The sequence below is a fragment of the Parasteatoda tepidariorum genome, unplaced genomic scaffold (genome assembly GCF_043381705.1).
Source record: "Parasteatoda tepidariorum isolate YZ-2023 unplaced genomic scaffold, CAS_Ptep_4.0 HiC_scaffold_476, whole genome shotgun sequence".
NCBI lineage: Eukaryota > Metazoa > Arthropoda > Arachnida > Araneae > Theridiidae > Parasteatoda > Parasteatoda tepidariorum.
The window spans coordinates 1,474-20,473 of NW_027261782.1; the positions used below are offsets into that span (position 1 = coordinate 1,474).

Consider the following 19,000-nt stretch of genomic DNA (forward strand, 5'->3'; position numbering starts at 1 on the left):
GCAGTTGGAATAAAATAACAATGTATTTTTAATCTAAACACATCATTTTAACTTTGGGTGCGTTTTAAAAAGTTCTTAAAGGTGCTTATTTTTGTTTTTAAAAGCCCTAAAAGTTTTTTTTTTCTTTGAGTATTTTTGAAAATTAGTTTTTTTTTTTTACCATGTTGATTTTCTTCTCGAATTACGTATAAAACGTGGTGTTCACATTGTTCCTTTCAACATTTTTACAATTCAATAAACCACAATCCATTCTAGCTTACCGTCGGTTGCAACTTTTGGTTGTTTATATAAAATGAAAATATGTTATTACTGGTACTAAATAATAAAAAAGTATAAGTTTTATAATATAAAAACATTTAACTTAAATATTTTTTTTCTTTTAAAAATATTCAAATATATAACTAAATAAATTCGAATTGTAAAGATAAATAAATGTAAACTACTTAATTTGTAATTGAAATATAGGTTTAAAAAGTTGTTCAAAGGAAAATGCGAAATGTTGTTTCTAACAGTTGGACAAACCAAGCTCACTAGTCTAGTGCCGTAGATAGGAGGAACCCGCAAGAGGAAGTGAAGGTCCTATCTTCCCGATGGCAACGAAAACCCGGTTTTCAGGTTTGCCTTATTTTTGTGGTTTATCTTATTATTGGCGTTTAAAAAAAATTTACTACCATCTTTTTTTTGGTGAGTGTTTAGTTGTACTAGGTCTGATTTAGAATATAACAATATACTAAAATATAAAAAATGGATAATAAATTATATTTTTTTTTTAGGTTAATAAACTTTCAACTCGATTTAGAAATATGCATTAACTTAGTTAATTACTTATTAATAATTAATTTGATAATTTAATTTTACAATTCTAAACTACTGACAGAGCCTTTAGTGGAGTGTATTTTAATGCAGAGCTGCCATCTAGTGTTGGAATTAGTAAATCCCTACAGACATTAATTTTGGGAATAAGAAAATTAAATTTTGGGAGGGATGAATTTTCGTGTCCTTGAAAAATGAGTCGTTTAAGAATTTTTTTACAATTTAAAACAAGAATTTNCCTCCGCAGAGGATCAAAATTGTGATGGCATGTCTTCGGATCATCCTCCGGGATGTTTCCCAGACCGTCGCCAATAGCCCATTGTGCAGCTCTAGTGCGACGTAAAATAACAACAATTAAGTTTTATGTCGGATAGTTGAATTCACAGTCCTGGAGCTAAATCTAGTCTAGCTATGAGTAAACTGAAATTAAATAAATTTAGCCGAATTATGGTCTTCATTACTTAAAAGAACTGCGTTGAAAAAGTTATTACATTGTAAAAATAGTGGTGTTATCTCTCCGAATATAATATGAATAATCCTAACAATTGGTGAAGAAATACTTTATTCCGGTTTTATACCTAATCAAGCGTTTATATACGATTTAATGTGTGTAATTTAAATCTAAATAATTAAATATTAATCTTACACCAAATTCTCTCGCTTTCACACCATACGAGAATTACTTTCACTTCCGAAAACAGCTATGTTGGCGCGTTTTGAATAGCAAAAATTCAATAAACGCTCATAGTAGTTTTAACAGTAATTTCTTTGCTACCTGCTGTTGCCTTCTACAATGATGTTCATAAACAGAAACATAACTTTGCCGTTAATATACATATATATATATATATATATATATATACAGTACCCTTCCAAATTATTAGGGACACTTAAAATTTCTAAAATATTTTCATTTCTCAAAGTGTCATAACTTTTTCAAAAACGAATCAATTTTCATAAAAATTTCAGGATATCATGTTCAGGTCTTCTACTTTCACCTACAAATTGCTAATTTAATTTGTTTCAATATTTTGCAAGAATTTGCACTTTTGAACAAAGCAATTTTTTTTAAAAACAAAATGTCAAGCCTGACAAGTTGCTACTTTGTAACAAAATTTTTTGCATGGAAATTATTATTTACACATTAAAGTACAAGTCATTAACTTTAAAACGCGCTAAAGCAAATGACTTTATGATTTTTTTTGACCGAGATATGAGATTTTGAAAATTTTTTGTCATTTATAGTGAAAACGAAATTATTGTGAATTCGAAAATTTATTTAGTATTTATTCTTCAGCTTAAAGAGATCAACCTATTGACTATTTTCTGTTGAAAATTTGTTAGCTATCAATTATTTATTTGTTACGTAATGATCGCATAAGTTTATATTTATCACAGTTGAGAAAAGTTTAAATTTTGTATAAAAATAGGTGGCAAAATAAAGTTAAATTTCTTAAAAAATTCTTGAGTCGTTTTTTAAAATTTTTATTGCAAATTTATAAATAATGTTCTTGTTTGTAATAATGTTTTAAATAAAAAAAACTTAATTAATCCGTATAAGAAAGTTGCGAAAAATTAATACTAAATAATTTTCGAATTCGCAATAATTTCGTTTTCACTATAAATGACAAAAAATTTTCAAAATCTCACATCTCGGTCAAAAAAAATCGTGAAGTCATTTACTTTAACCCGTTTTAAAGTTAATGACTTGTACTTTAATGTGTGTACTATCTAATAACTAGGTCGCTGGTTCTTATAAACAAATAACAATTTTATTATTACGAAACAATTACAAAATCCAAAATGAAACATTGAACACACGATAGGTTCGAATGCTTCGAACGACAAACTACAACTACATTTACAATTTCTTTTTAACTAGAGGGTGTTGCTCGCTACAACATAACAAGCTCAAACATTCCGGCCCCCATTGAACTTTGTTCAATAATTAAAGATAAAAATACAATTCACAAAAAAGAACAATTGAAATTCACAACAACTTAAAACATACACCAATTTCACAATAAGCAATAAACAATACAATAATAAAGTTCAATTAATCAATATTTATGGGTAGGATACTTAATCGATTTACAGCTCTTTTAAAAAGACCTTTGGAAGTTCTTACCTTAACTACCCTCACATAATTATCTAAACCAGGGAGAACTTCCTCAATTCTACCTAGTACCCATTGACAAACAGGTAAGCGATTCTCCTTAACAAGAACCATAGTGCCGATTGCAATATTATTTTTTGAAAATTGCCACTTTGATCTTTCGTGCAATTCTGATAAATAGTCTCTATGCCACTTTTTCCAGATGTTCTGGACCATTTTAGTTACTCTTTTCTATTTAGTTAAGCGATTATCCTTTTCAGTGCTTATATCGGGTTCTACTGGGGCAATGATCGGTCTGCCAATTAAAAAGTGACCTGGCGTTAATGCTTAAAATCCTTGGAATCTGAGGAAAGGGGAGTAATTGGCCTGGAATTCAGCATTCCCTCGATTTGGGTGACAAGCGTTAAAAATTCTTCGAGTGTCAATTTTGAATCTCCAATAGTTTTCTTAAGGTGAGTTTTGAATGCCTTTACCCCAGCCTCCCAGATCCCCCCGAAATGAGGTGCCCGTGGAGGGATAAATTTCCACTCCACTTCTTCTAACAGTAAATAATCTAATAATTGAGGTTCTTGAGTATTAACAAGTTTAAATAATTTCTTTAGCTCATTGCAAGCTCCCCTGAAATTTGTAGCATTGTCACTGAAGATGGTTGAGCATTTTCCTCTTCTAGCAAAAAACCTCTTTAGACAAGCTATTAATGCTTCGGAAGATAAATCAGATACGATTTCTAAATGTATTGCACGAGTTGCAAAACATACGAATACTGCAACATACATTTTTTGATACGAACCCTTTCTCGATTTATTTGATCTTATAAAAAATGGTCCACAAAAATCGAGACCACTTTTATTGAAAGTAAAATTAGGTACTACTCTTTCAATTGGCAAATTACCCATTACTTGAGTTACTGATACAGGACTTTGTTTACAACAAATTACACAATCATGTACGATCTTTCTCGCGAGATTTCTGCCGCTAACCGGCCAGAATTTTTGTCTCACAGTGTTCAGTAAAGCTTGAGACCCAAGATGAAAATATTTTAAATGATGATGTAGCATAATCATCCGAGTTAATTCATGTCTAGCAGGTAAAATGATAGGATATTTAGAATTATAACTTACCTGAGCATGAGCGATTCTACTACCTACGCGTAAAAGTCCATCCTTATCCAAGAAAACATTTAATGCTTTTAGTTTACTTCTGGGGGAGATTTGCGCTCCTTTCTTAATGGATGCAATTTCCGAGAAAAACTCACCTCCTTGCACCTCCCTAATCAGAAATAGCTCCGCCCTCCTTAATTCCTCCAAGGTAATGGGACCTACAACCCTTATTTGATCTTTACGAGCATTTCCTATGAATCTGAAAATAAAACTAAGAACATGAATTAATTTCAAATAATTATTGCTTAGATTTAGAAAATTATTCACAAAGGAATTAGAGTTGAGAGTGGCAAAGTTAGAGTCAATGGTGGTTTTAAATTCACTAATATAGTCATTGTTGGAGTCTAGTTCAACTGAATTGTTCTTATCTGGTGGGCCTTCTTCACGAAGGAAACTCGGGCCATCCCACCAAAGTTTGCAAGTCAAAATGTCTTTGGCATCTAATCCACGAGATATTATATCTGCTGGGTTTTCTTCTGAAGAAATGTGTCTCCATTCATACGATTCTGTAAGTTCTTGGATTGCAGCTATTCGATTACTCACAAAAGTTTTCAGAACATGCGGTGATTTACCAATCCATGCGAGGCAAATCATTGAGTCTGTCCATAAGATCACCTTCTCAATTGGAATTTTCAATGAAGGCAAAACCTTGTGCATCAACTGAGCCAGCAGAAGACAGGAACTTAATTCCAGGCGTGGGATGGTGAGTGATTTTAAAGGAGCAACTCTAGATTTACTGCAAAGAAGTCTAGCTGTAGGTATTCCATCAGTTGGAATCGATTGCACATAAATCGCTGCTCCATAGGCCATTAAAGAGGCATCAGCGAAGCCATGAATCACAATGCTTTCTTCTCGAAAGACATACCTCGGAATTGCGAGATTTTTCAATTCTGGGAGCGTTGAAACGAAGTCAATCCAGTTCTTTTCTATACAGTCTGGTAACATTTGATACCAGTCTATTTTTAGTAACCAAAGTTTTTGCAAATAAATTTTGGCTTTTGTTATAACAGGGCCAATCAGTCCAAGGGGATCAAATATTCTTGATATGAGAGAAAGGACATCTCGTTTTGTGTAAGAGTCCTTCTCATGTAGTTCTATTTTGAACAAGAAACAGTCTGTAAGTGTGTTCCAAAGAACACCTAAAGTTTTAACTGACTCGCATTCTGGCTGATCGCTGAAACTATATTCAGTAATGCCCTTATTTTCGAAAGCAAGCAGTTCAGGATGGTTTGCACCCCATTTGTGCAAGTTCATTTTTCCTCGTTTCATCAATTCTACAAGTTGAGACTGAAGAAGTTTCGTCCCTTCGATTGTGGATTCACCCGAAAGAACGTCATCTACGTCAAAAATGCGAAGTTAGCCCCCGAATTTAATTTTCAGGATTATGTCCAAAATAAGGGTGGTCAAAAAAAATTAAAGGGTGGTCATTTGTGGTCAAACGAATCAGGGTTTGAAAAAACCCGGGGATTATTTTCTATACAGTCTGGTAACATTTGATCTCAGTCTATTTTTAGTAACCAAAGTTTTTGCAAATAAATTTTGGCTTTTGTTATAACAGGGCCAATCATTCCAAGGGGATCAAATATTCTTGATATGAGAGAAAGGGCATCTCGTTTTGTGTAAGAGTCCTTCTCATGTAGTTCTATTTTGTACAAGAAACAGTCTGTAAGTGTGTTCCAAAGAACACCTAAAGTTTTAACTGACTCGCATTCTGGCTGATCGCTGAAACTATATTCAGTAATGCCTTTATTTTCGAAAGCAAGCAGTTCAGGATGGTTTGCACCCCATTTGTGCAAGTTCATTTTTCCTCGTTTCATCAATTCTACAAGTTGAGACTGAAGAAGTTTAGTCCCTTCGATTGTGGATTCACCCGAAAGAACGTCATCTATATAGAAATCATTTAGAACGACTGAAGATGCTAGAGGTAAGTGGTTGCATTCATCAAGAGCTAGTTGTTTCAGTGTACGAGTAGCCAAATAAGGAGCGTTTGATGTACCATAAGTAACCGTATTTAACTGATATGTTTCCACAGAAGAATCTAAACTATTCTTCCACAAAATTCGAAGGTATCTTCGTTGTAACGGATTTATTTGAATCATTCTATACATTTTCTGGACATCTGCAGTAAATGCATATCGATGTTTCCGAAAGCGAACCATAATCGAAAATAAGTCTTGTTGCGGTATTTTACCCTTTAAGAGAATGTCATTCAACGACAAACCTGACGTCATAGGCATCGATGCGTTAAATACAACGCGTAACTTCGTACTACTCTTTTCTGGTTTATACACAGAATGGTGAGGGATAACATAACAGTCATTATCATTTTTTGCATCATCAACTAATTCCATATGATTAAGAATTTTGTATTCTTCCATAAATGCGGAATAGAGCGATTTTAAGTTCGAATCCCGATCAAGCCGTTTCCAAATGCCGTCAAGTCTTTTTTCCGCCAATTTTCTTGAATGTCCCAATAAAGCGGGATCTTCCATAGGCATGCTAACGACATATTGTCCATCCACCTCTCGATAATAGGTCTCCAAGAAATGAGTTTCGCAGAATTTTTCTTCACTATTCAAAGAATGTCAGATTCGCCAAAACCCTCAATTTCCCAAAATTTTTGCAAAGTTTCTTCCAATTGTTTGTTTTGAGTCATTAAACCACAGTACTGTAACTCAGAAGAAGAGTTAACAACACCACTAGCCACGTAACCAAATTGCGTTTCCTGGAACAGTAAATTATGCGAAGAGACAATGGCACGAAGAAACATCTTGGTTTAAAGAATCAAGAGAAAACTCGCCTAATTTTGATCTAGTTCCTGATGAAAAAATAGTGTATGCCGAGAAGAAGAAAATCATTGTATCATCTTTAAATATGAAAGATGACGAATTTTACAACAACATATCATCCTACAAGAAAATGATCAGAATTACAGGCTGGATATATAGATTTTTTGAAAATTCTAGAGCAAGCAGTAAGAAAACAGGAAAATTATCTGTAGAAGAGCTTATTAAAGCTGAACTCAAAATCTTGAAAAAGGTTCAAGAAGGCTCATTCCAAGGCGAAAAATTGAAGAGTCTGAAACTCCTGTCGATATTTACAGACGCTGATGGACTTGTGAGAATTAAAACAAAAATCATAATGCGAGAAGACAATGAAAACTTTAAAGTTTCAATTATTTTACCATCTGATCATCATGTTGTTAAGAGCCTTATTTTACACCAAGAACTTGGACATCCTGGAGTACAATCTTTAATGGTAGCTCTAAGAGAAGATTATTGGATATTAAAAGCTAGAAGAACTGTAAAAAAGGTACTGAAAACCTGCATAACTTGTCAACGATTTAATGTGAAAAGACCTGAAATACCAGAAGGAATACTCCCGGAGGACAGAGTAAAAAACGCCTCAATTTTTGAAGTTATAGGAGTGGATGTTGCTGGACCGTTGCTTACGAAGGACAACAAGAAAGTGTGGATTGCAATTTTCACCTGTGCGATNGTCTCCAACGACAATAACATAATCAAACTAACTAAAAAATTGTTGTTCTTAGAGAGTTCTAAATGTCGTGGCGCCATCTATTGGTTCGTTTTCTAGCAAAGGAAAATGATATTCTGTTTTTAACACTGCCTTCGTTTGCTTCCAAACAATTCAAATTTTGATTCCTCCGTAAACAAAACCTTTGACCACTGTTCTAAAGACCAGGTAACATGTTTTTTAGCCCATTGCAGTCGCTTTACTTTGTTTTTTCAATTTCAGAATTTTTGTTCACTATTCAAAAGAATGTCCGATTCGCCAAAACCCTCAATTTCCCAAAATTTTTGCAAAGTTTCTTCCAATTGTTTGTTTTGAGTCATTAAACCACAGTACTGTAACTCAGAAGAGTTGCCAACACCACTAGCCACGTAACCAAACTGCGTTTCCTGTAACAGTAAATTATGCGAAGCGCTTCGAATTTTGTTTTCTTTTAATAAATCTAAGAAACATTCAGCTCTTAATAACAAATCAATTTCCCCTGGGACATTAAAGTTAGTGTCAGCTAAAGAAATATTTATAGGTAAATCAGCTTCCTCGATGCAAATTGGCATAGCTGGAGTTATTTCCGTTATTTTTGGANTTTTTTTTTTTTGGAACAATTAAAAAGTCAAGTTCCCTAATAAAATCACTTTCCTTATTTGTAATTGTTGACCTAATTTTATATTCCAGAGTAGTAGTGATTCCATTAAGTCCGGAAATAGGAGCACAAACTTTTGTTTTCTTTAAAGCCAGTTGTTGTGAAAATTTATTAGATACGGCATTATTTTGACTACAACTATCGAGTAATGCCCGTCCTTCAATTAATTCACCATTTCTTGCTTTTATTTTAATCATAGCAGTAGCCAAAACCACAGATTTATTAGAGGTCATAAAGCAATTCGAAAGATGTTTAGATATATGAAGAGAGGTCTCCCTTCCCCCCTCAACAGTTTCAGTTTGCGGTTTTTCATTCAAGCGCGTGGGAAAAGGCGCCGATAATTCATTATTAATTGGAGTAAATAATTCCCCTCGATGAAGCAAGCTATGATGCGATTTCGATTTGTATATATTACAAACATATTGCGACTTACAATGTGATGTAAAATGTTTACCAGAAAAACACCTTAAACATAGTCTATTACGTTTAACAACAGAAAGTCTTTCACTAAAATTCATATCAATAAATTTGGTACATTTAAAAAGTGGGTGCAGCTAATTACAAACAACGCACTTTTTATCATTATTATTATTCAAGTTAAGGAGAAATGATTTTGGTTTTGCTTCGCTTTACTGTTTTGATTTATAGAACACATTTTTAACTATACTTTCTAATGCCTGGCTTCTTTTTTCAAGAAATGCCATTAAATTATCGAAATTTGGAATTTCAGCCGTTGTACCGTGAGTAAAAATTTTGGTACAATTAGTTAGAGATTAGGCCGAAAACAACTAAAAAACATAAAGATCGTATAGTTTTAACAAAATTAACATTAGTACACAAAAGAAAAGAAAAAAAATAATAAATTAACCTAAATTTGCCAAAAGGTTCGAGCCAAAAAAAAGATTTATTTATAAAAAAAAAATCACTTACCTAAAGCTTTAAAATACACATGCTGAAAAGAAAATACTACCCCCCCCCTCTTCATTACCTAAAACATGTTTAAATACAATGGAAAAAAGGAAAACCAATATTTTATCAAAAAGTGACTCAAAGCATTAAGAAAGAATAAAGACATTTATTGTTGATTGAAATTGCATGGTAAATAAAATTTAGGCTGACATATTATAAGTATAAATTTCTTTTAGAGATGATTAAATGCAAATGGTTGGCCATTGGTAATTACACAATAAGGTGACTTTATAATTTAGTTAAATATGAGATGGAAATTAATTGTTCATAGTTCATGTTAACTGAATTTCCATGGAATATTAAAAGCGAAATCAATCATACCACGTGCCTCCTGGCACGGACAGGATGGTATTTCAGGTTGGTTACACGGTCTTGGGCGACGTTATTCCCACACATGGCGAATTACACATACTGTGCCCACATGGCACGCTATCAATCGGCTTCCACATAGCTTTTCTATCCACACGTGAAGACCCGACAACGAAGAGAGCTCCGACGTACAGTTGTTTAGCAATCAGGCAAGGGGAATTTTTAGCCCCCATTCCTTTTTATACATATTTCAACAAAAACACCAATGCCAACACTTCGTAACTATCAAAGAGAAATAATTTTCGAAAAATAATATCATTGTTATAACCATAATCAAAAAATAAAAATAGCTTGCATATTGGTGAAAAATCTCATTAATTTAACAAAGCTTAAAAAAAATTAATAGAAATAAATTAAATCAGCAGAAAAAAAAAACTTAAACTGAATAAACTGAAAGTAATTCATTATTGATGCTGCCACCTGTCTGCTCAAAAAGAAACTAACCGAACAAATGTTTTTTAAAAAAAAAAAAAACTTGTTCACTATTATTCAAAGAAACAGTTTAATAACTTTTTCTTTTTAAAAATTTATTTGTCTAAAATTTAAATTAAATTAAATACCTAAAATAAAACTGAACTCTTACAAGTAAAAATAATAAAGTTTACCAAAAATAAAAGAAATTTAAAAAGTTGAAGGTAAATAAAACATGTAGAATTTTTGAATTCTACACTGTATTTTTAGAAAGTTCGAACTGCTTTCTCGATTCTCTATCAAGTTTTTCAAATATTACTGTTATTCTATATTCTCTGCTTTAAAATAATGCAGTAGTTTGACCTAGAGACCGACTTTTAACATAGTGCCTGGCGCAGTATAGCCATTTCTGACTCTTGTGCCAATAAAATCCAACTAAACAGCTGTATCATCAGTTATGGCAGTTTCTTGATGAGTCAGATGCGCATTAAGCGAACCTCTTTTTCGATTTAACGCTATTAGTGTAGCCATTTTAAACTATTATTTTGCTGATTCAACGAACGAAATTTCGAAATTCCGGCTCAAGGGCCGAAATGTACTGTTCATAAACTAATAGGTCGCTGGTTTTTGTAAACAAATAACAAGTTTATTATTACGAAACAATTAAAAAAATCCAAAATGAAACATTGAACACACGAGAGGTTCGAATGCTTCGAAAGACAAACTACTACTACATTTACAATTTCCTTTTAACTAGAAGACGTTGCTCGCTACAACATAAGAAGCTCAAACAACATCATTAATTGACAGTTTTGTACACTCATGTCCATAAATTAAGGATAATGAAGTTCAGGCACAGAAAGAAACAGAAGCCAAACAAATTTGACTCTTTTGTAAAGTCTACGTATTAAACAAAAGGTAAAGAGCAAAAAAGATGCTATATGTTTGACATAATTAATGAAAATTGCGATTTTTACTCACTGGAGCAAATTTCAAAAAAGAACCTATTTACAAAAAACAGTATAACATGGTTAGTATGATAGTTAATACGGAGTATGTCTCCCGGACGATGCAATACAGGCCGTACAACGCCTAGGCATGCTGAGTATCAAATTAGCAATCTCATCTTGGGGAATATTACACCACTCATCAAGTAATGCCATCCGGTAGACAGGTGGTAGGGGGTTGACGGGCTGCAATTCGTCGGCCAAGCATATCCCACACATGCTCTATTGGATTCAAGTCCGGTGAGTATGCTGGCCAATCCATACGGGTGATATCCTCCGATTGAAGGCATTCGTCTACAATGTTTGCACGGTGAGGACGGGCGTTGTCGTCCATAAACAGAAATTCAGCACCCATGGCGCCCCGAAACAAACGTACATGTTGTTCCAGAATGACATCCCTATAGATGTGGCCTGTCATCGTTACACTCTGAACATGCAGGTCAGTTCTGGAACAAAAAATAATTCCTCCCCAAACGAGTCATCCTGCACCACCGTAACGGTGTCGTTCAATGGTGTTGTCTTGGTGGTAACGGGTACCTGGCGCTCTCCATATGAAAGTCCGGCGAGAATCAGACTGCAAACTAAACCTGGACTCGTCGGAAAACATCACACAAGACCACTGTTGCATACAGCATATATTTAATATTGTATTAAAATATTTAGGTCAATTTTTTAGGAAATAGTTAAGAAACTTTTATGAATGAAATTAAGCAATATTAAAAATTTACAAAAAAAAGCACAGGTATCGTAGATCTAAATAGAAATTTTGAGTGAAAATAAGCACATAAAAAGGTAATTTTACAACATTTACATAGCTGAATTGTAATAAAAACTGGTGCAGAAAATAAATAGTAAATCATTTAAAAAAATTTTTAACAAAATTCAAAATTTGGTTTAATATATTTTAAATGAATAAATCATTAGCACAAGTCTCTTATTGATACATGTAAATTGCAACAAAAAAAAAAGTTATTTAAGACCACTGAATTTTGAGGAAAGGAATGTGTTTTAACGACAAAAATTAATAAGTAAAATCAATAAAATGATAGATCAATTTAGAATTGTTAAGTAAACAATGATTTCTGTTAAATAAAAAGAATTAAAAGTTGCTAATAGTTTGCTCCATGCTTTTTAGCATGTCTAATATTTTTTTGAATGCGCTCAGAAAGAGTATGTTGTCTTTTGATTCTAATGGGCCTGCCTTGCTGAATACGGCTGCTTGTTCTGGAGGCCCCAAAACGTCTTCTTGTAATTGAGGTTGGCTGCACTCTAATTTTTTTAACTCTGATGCTCTTATGCGCTTGCAAAGAACAGGCCATTCTTGTCAATGCCATACCAACATCAGACTTAGGAGTATCTCTGAAACATTTAGAAAATTTTTTTACCGTTGGCTTACTTATGTCCTGATCTAGCAATAATTTAAATTGTTCCAGTAATTCTTGTTTTTCTTCTACTGATGCAAAATGTTGAAATGTATCAGTAGAGGTAACTGCTGATGTTTGATGTTCACTTATGTCCTCTATTTGATTTGCAATAACTTTACAATCTTTTTCTTTTATATTGACATAGAAACTAGGAGGAGGACATCCCCCCTTCCAAAGCTAAACCATGCCTCTCCGATGAATTTAAAATCGGGGATGTAGGAATAGATGTCCCGAGGTTTTTCTGCAGGTAAAACTGATGCTTACAAAAAGAGCCAGTTCTACCACTAATGCAGCTACACATTCCTATTTCTGTGTTTACATCATATTTTTTATTATTATCTGTGGCACTTGGTACCACAAACACATTCTCACTTATTTGTTTGCACTGTTCAAAAGTAATGTCAATGTTTTTTACAAGTTTTGAATAGAGCATAATCCTTCTTCCATTGTCAAACTCTAAAAGCTTCAGCATTAGATAGTTTTCCCACACAGAAACAATGAAATCTATAAGAGCTACGCTGTTATAAGCTTTAGTGCGATTGAAGTATAACATCTTTTAAAATTCTAATTCATGCCTCCGCAAAGTTATTTGTGTGGTGCCCTCTGATTAAAAAATTTTGTCGATCCACTTTTGTCCACTCTGCTTTTCGTTGAAAAAATTTTGCAAAGCAAGCAAGTTGAAGATTTTCTTCAGAATTAGCGTACATAACCTGAGATTGTTATAAAAGAAAAATTTAAATGAAATTAGATTATATGAGTGGCAACAGATTAAGTATCTTGTAATATAAAACTTTTTTTAAACAAAATGTTGCCAACAATGTATCAATTTCAACTAACAAAAATTAATTATGACCTTTGTGAAAATAGTATGGACATAGTATACATAAGAACCCCAATAAAGACACAAAGGATAAAAGTTAAGTCAGAAACTGTGTAAGAGTTGCAAATATATATAACTTATAAATCATAAAATAAATTAAAAATATAGATAAAACTGGGAAAAACATACAAAGATTTTCAAAAAAGAAAAGAAAAAATAATTAAGAAGCCTATATTAAAAATATGCTTTCAAATTAACTAAATCCTGAAAAATGATATCCGATTAATGTGAAAAGGGTTAATTATTTTTCAAATAAAATAATTTGTTCCCTGCAAAAAATATCTAAAATGATTTATTTAATATTTTTTTAAAAATTTTTCATTCCTACCGCTTGAAATAACTTCATGAAGACAAGCTTCAATTTTAAATCGATAGTTTTGCAACAGTGCAACCATCTCCATTCTGCCTGGGCAACATGGAAATGACAAAGAAGTTGCACAGATTGTTTATAAAATTACTGACATATTTTAATCATCAATAACAAAAATAAGATTTGAGAAAATGATGATCCATTTGCTTCATTTATTGTAATTACAAAAGTGATTTTTTTTTCCCTCCCAAAATACATTGTGTTCAAACGATATAGTTTCAAATCTTGCCGCTAGATGACAACTGTAGTTGAAATATACATAACAAGACTTTAAATTTAACTTACTTTTATCTGTATTTAACTTACTTTTTTCTTATTAAACAAAGAAAATTCCTCGACTTTTCTGGACATATTTTTAAAATATTCCAGCCTAATATCGCAGTATGTATCGACAGTACCATAGTCAAAATATACAGTGAACCGCAGAAAATCAACGTTATACTTTATGTGGTAAATTTTATTTCAATGAAAAATTATGACAGCACAATACAAAAAAATAATAATGAAGACAAATTAAAGGAAATTTAGCTCCATGCCAAATTAGTTAAAAAAAAAAAACTCTTGTGTAGAAAATGTATTTTACAGAAAATTTTAGTCTAAAGATCGCATGTTTAGCACTTGTCAAATCAAATACAGATTTGGTAACATATTAAATATGCATTGCTAATACACTTTTGTTTTATTTCTTACATAATGGCGTCGATGCTTGAAATGGTAAAATCAAATATTTTTAAACAGTAATTTAAATAATAATAAACAAAAAATAAAGAAATTATATTTTTTTAAACTTAAAAATTTAAATCTAGTTCTGAATTTCATAAAAAACAGTTATTATATCAAAATTTCACTTAGAGAATTTCATGACTTCTGTTTCTTTCCGAAGCAAAAAGGAAATGTTCTTTTCAGTAGCGAAAATGCCGTTGCATAACATTCTACTGTTTGACTCTCATGAATGAGTCCAGCGATTGGTAAAGCTCCAACTTTCATTGCAGATAACAATATAGTCAGAGTCGCGCTTGAACTGTCACAGCTGGCAGTCGAATCAACAAAAATGATTTCTGAAGAAGATTGCAAATCATGAACTCTTTTCATAATTGCGGTGACAACAAGTATAAGCCCGTGTTCCATTTGAAGTGTGAACCACAGTTGCCCCTAAAATATTATTAAACCAAGTTAAATGAGGAATCAAGGGGGGGGAATCCATATTTCAGTTTTTTTTTCCTAATTAATTATTTATTTATAAAACAATACCCATAAGAATAAATCTATTGTAATATTAAAAATTACCTTTTCCTTCATAAAGCTTGGATTTTTCCTGAATTTTTTCGAATGGGACAGCAACTGAACAACCCAAGTTTATTTTGCGCCAAATAGAGGTGGATTTTTGGCTGAGATGGCAAGATCTTCAATGTAACTTTCATTCATTAATAATAAATCTTCATGAAAACGCTTCGCTGCGATTAGAGTTAAACCATGCCAAAATAGTCAAAAAAACTGTTGTTAAATCTATAATAAAAGAATATTATAACATTTGAAAAATTTTATTTGCTTTCAAGAACAACTATCTTAAAATATATAAACAAAGTAAGTTACTTTTGAATTAACAAATCTTTCAAATGTGTAGATTTTAAAAACCAATATTGTGACAAAGTATTGCTGGATTTTAATTATATATTTAATAATGGAATACTAACTTCTTTAGAAATATAGACAACTTTACAAGTGAAAAAAGTCTGGCTATTTTGCAGTTAGCATTTATTTACCATATGGTATAGTTATGTATTATAAAAACAAACAATATATATACAGGTTTTACTATGTATAGCAATTCAGAAGTCGAAGGTACTTGTGCAGATTTACCAAATTTTTGTTTCAACTGGAATCTACCACCCGTGGGAATTATTCGTTTCTCACTATCATCTGTACCTCTCACTAAGGATTAAGATACCACGTTCACTCTCTCATCAGCCTCTACATCTCCCTCTAAGAACTCTAGCAAAGTATCCAACTCAGTCTTGGTAGTTGGTTCAGCTCATTCAGCATTTGGAACAACATGAATAATTGACTGTTTATTTATAGTCCGATATCTTTCCCACGCTTTGAGTGTTTCTTCTGGAATATCTGGAATAGACGACTCAACTAGAGGAAGCAACATAGCAGCATATTTTTCTTTGTTACTCCTAACACTTCTAATGATCGAAGTTTTGACTCAAGTTGATCATAAAGTTTCCGCAGAGATTTCTCAGATTTGCTTTGTTTCTATAAAACTAAAGTTAATAACTCTCTCACATACACTTGAATCAACAATTCTTCCTTTCCATACCGAGTTTTAAGTTGATTAATTGCAGTTTTATAACTCTCTCCACTCGGGGGAAAACTTCTTAAAAGTTCATCAGCAGGTGATCCTTTTAATATGGATTGCGATAAATAAAGGAATTTATTATGGTCGCCAATATTTGGATCTTTGTCAATTTTCTCAAATGGCACCAAAAACCGAGCCAGTTTCTCAAATTTCCATCAAGACTGGAAGCTTAATCTTTGGATACTGCAAATTTGTCGGACCAACAACTAAATGGCTAGTAACGGACATATTATGTTTTTCAGAAATAGAAGAAAGTAAATTTTCCAATTTAATGTCAAAAACTCTAATTCTATCAATATACGCTTCGAAATCATCTATTTCTTTATCAATTTCCTTTTCATCTCGAAACTCCGAAAACAACTCAGTTCTTACATTTTCGTCAGATACAAGTAATTGCTTACCTTTTTCTGATATGATTCTTAATTTCAACAATTTCTCTTCATCGTTCATATCAGTCTCAATTTTTGCAAAATCATTGCATGACTGAGTAAACAATCTACGAAGCTGTGTTCTCACTTGCTTCAATACTTCCATTTTCACTCAGATTCAGTAATAGTCGTTTTTTAAAATCTCAACAGAAATTCAAAGTCCTGTCGCGGACGCCATATGTCAAAAAATACAAACTGACCCCTCAAATAAAACTCAAAGGGCTTCGAATCAAATAATTAAAACTCTACTATTTCGTTTAATATAAAAGGAATATTTATTAACTAAACATCAAAATTACAGCATCGCAGTTACAAAAAAAAAAAAAACAAATCTCTTACTCAAAAACTATTTACATTCTAAACCATTACCATGGCAACCACAAAAACTCTTCTCGTTGCCATCTTCAAACTGATAGATAATAAATAAATTATTTAACAAAAAATACGATGCGCATAAGCACATAATATTTTACAGTCTGACAGCAGCGAGATCCGCATTAATTGTTGTGCCGGTAGGCAGGAATTCGCACAACCCTTTCCTGTCCCAAAAGACACTTGTCATCGCAGACAGAATTTGCTTTAACTTCTTCGGCTTCGGCGAGTCTGGATGTTTCCACTGACGGGATTGTTCTTTTGTTTCCGGTGTCATGTAGTGGACCCCAGGTCTCATCCCCAGTGACGACTAAGTCCAAAGATTTCTCGCCATCGGTTTCGTAGGCACGAAGAAATTCGCGGGCTGCTTTCACACGTTGCCGTTTGTTGTCATCCGTCAGCATTTTTGGGACCCACCTTGCACAAACCTTGGCATATCGTAAGCGGTCTCTCAAAATGTTTTGAATGCAGGACTTGATGACATCAGGGATCATCTCGCTAACTTCCACTTTCGTAATCGCTTCGTCCGAAAACGATGGACGGCCAGAACGTTGTTCTTCATTGATGTCTGTACATCCGTCTTTGAATTCTCTGCACCATTTGCGCACATGTTGCACACTCATACACTTTTCCCCGTACACCTCACACAGTTGGGAATGAATGACCATCGGAGGAACGTTTTTCGTGCACAAAAAACGAATCACAGAGCGTAATTCGCACCTGGCGTGAGAAACAAATGGAAGCTCCATCTTTCACGGCTACCAAGACAAGAATGTTGTAGACAGCTCGCCGGGGCGGGAATTGGGAGAAATGGAACCAAGTTACACGCCAGTCTCGCCATATCCTAACAGCGTTCCTAGAGTCCGCAGCTCCTTAGGAACCTTATTTTATGGACAACCCTCGTACTTTAGTTATTTTGCAGTAATTGTGAGGTATTTTTTCAGTAATTTATTTCAAAAATGTTTTGAGCTATCAACCACAAAAATACTGTATTTCCAGTGAAGTCAATTTAAAATCATAAGCTCAGAAAATAACCAGATTTTAAATCTGCAGTAAAATTGAAGTAATTATATAGTTACTGTTTTAGAAGCATATCTTTCGATATATCTGCAAAAAAAAATTTTAAGTTATTATATGTATCTTCATAAGAATATTATTTGCACTTTAGTTAGAAATGAGAGTTAGTAACTTAAATTTTTTGTGATATATTGATGCCTACCTCACTGGTTATTCATATTTTTCATTTTAATTTTATAGACCTAATCACGAAAAATCATAAAAAGAACAATTATTTGAAAAATAATTTTAATTTTTGCTATTTTTTTGAATTTGAACTATTTATTAAAAAAACTAAGTTTTAAAATCAACAAAAGTTTTTGCTTTGTAAATCTTGGACCTAACGTATGGGATCAAAAAAAAAAAAAAAAAAGAAATTTACTTTGTATTGCTAATGAAATTGTTTAGATTTTTACGTTTTTAAAAATTTTTTTTTTTAATTTTTATATATTGCTTTGTCATATTAATATGTATATTTAAATAAAACACCTTCTCTTCAGTCCTGATATATTTTAAATGGTGAAAAAAAATTATTTTAAGGGTTTAATTATGCATTTGTAGACTTAAGAACATAATTAAATAAAAAAACCTAAATTTTAATAATTAGTTTTTGTTTACTGACCCGTACACATATGTGCACCTTCGGTACATATTAAAAGAATAATAAATATCCTAAGTAAAAGAGAGATACCATTTTTGCTCTTCTGATTTATTTATTGTGAAAATTGTACACATATTTAGACCAATAAATATTTTACATAATATTTAACATGAAATTTTTCAAAACAATTATTTTTTAGAACGCAGCGGTACATATTGCCCTTTGTACATATCACTCTCGATCTGATGGATTTGCAGCCTTCAAATATGCACTTTGAAGCAAACTTCTCATCCATAAAATGTGGCAGATGTCCAATCTTATCGTATCTCACGTTAGAAAGTGGGTGTTGATTGACGTTGCTTTCGGGGTGGTTTATTCTCGGTTTCACATCCGGAAGTAGAAATCAGTCGAGGTTGAACAATTACTTTGCCCTCATACTTCATTAGTGCCTGTGCAATTTCTATGCAATAGTGTAGAAGGGACAATCTATC

At 32.6% G+C, this 19,000-nt stretch overlaps 4 protein-coding genes across 4 annotated transcripts; 1 reads left to right on the top strand and 3 right to left on the bottom strand.

The window, feature by feature from the left end:
- Positions 1-3,249: 3,249 nt before the first annotated feature.
- Positions 3,250-5,343, bottom strand: LOC122270858 (uncharacterized). The gene has a single exon (XM_071176931.1). The coding sequence runs from the start codon at positions 5,341-5,343 to the stop codon at positions 3,250-3,252; it is 2,094 nt and encodes a 697-aa protein (XP_071033032.1).
- A 245-nt stretch (positions 5,344-5,588) lies between these two features.
- On the bottom strand, positions 5,589-6,587 carry LOC139424870 (uncharacterized). The gene has a single exon (XM_071176929.1). It carries the CDS (start codon positions 6,585-6,587, stop codon positions 5,589-5,591), a length of 999 nt encoding a protein of 332 aa, XP_071033030.1.
- A 376-nt stretch (positions 6,588-6,963) lies between these two features.
- On the top strand, positions 6,964-7,683 carry LOC122270859 (uncharacterized). Its single transcript, XM_043049971.1, has one exon. The coding sequence runs from the start codon at positions 6,964-6,966 to the stop codon at positions 7,681-7,683; it is 720 nt and encodes a 239-aa protein (XP_042905905.1).
- Positions 7,684-16,977: 9,294 nt separating this feature from the next.
- Positions 16,978-17,601, bottom strand: LOC122270861 (protein GVQW3-like). The gene has a single exon (XM_043049972.1). The coding sequence runs from the start codon at positions 17,599-17,601 to the stop codon at positions 16,978-16,980; it is 624 nt and encodes a 207-aa protein (XP_042905906.1).
- Positions 17,602-19,000: the final 1,399 nt, after the last annotated feature.

Coding starts and splice junctions, on each gene's coding strand:
- LOC122270858 (XM_071176931.1), bottom strand. CDS start 5,343: ATGAACTTGCACAAATGGGGTGCAAACCATCCTGAACTGCTTGCTTTC.
- LOC139424870 (XM_071176929.1), bottom strand. CDS start 6,587: ATGCCTATGGAAGATCCCGCTTTATTGGGACATTCAAGAAAATTGGCG.
- LOC122270861 (XM_043049972.1), bottom strand. CDS start 17,601: ATGGAGCTTCCATTTGTTTCTCACGCCAGGTGCGAATTACGCTCTGTG.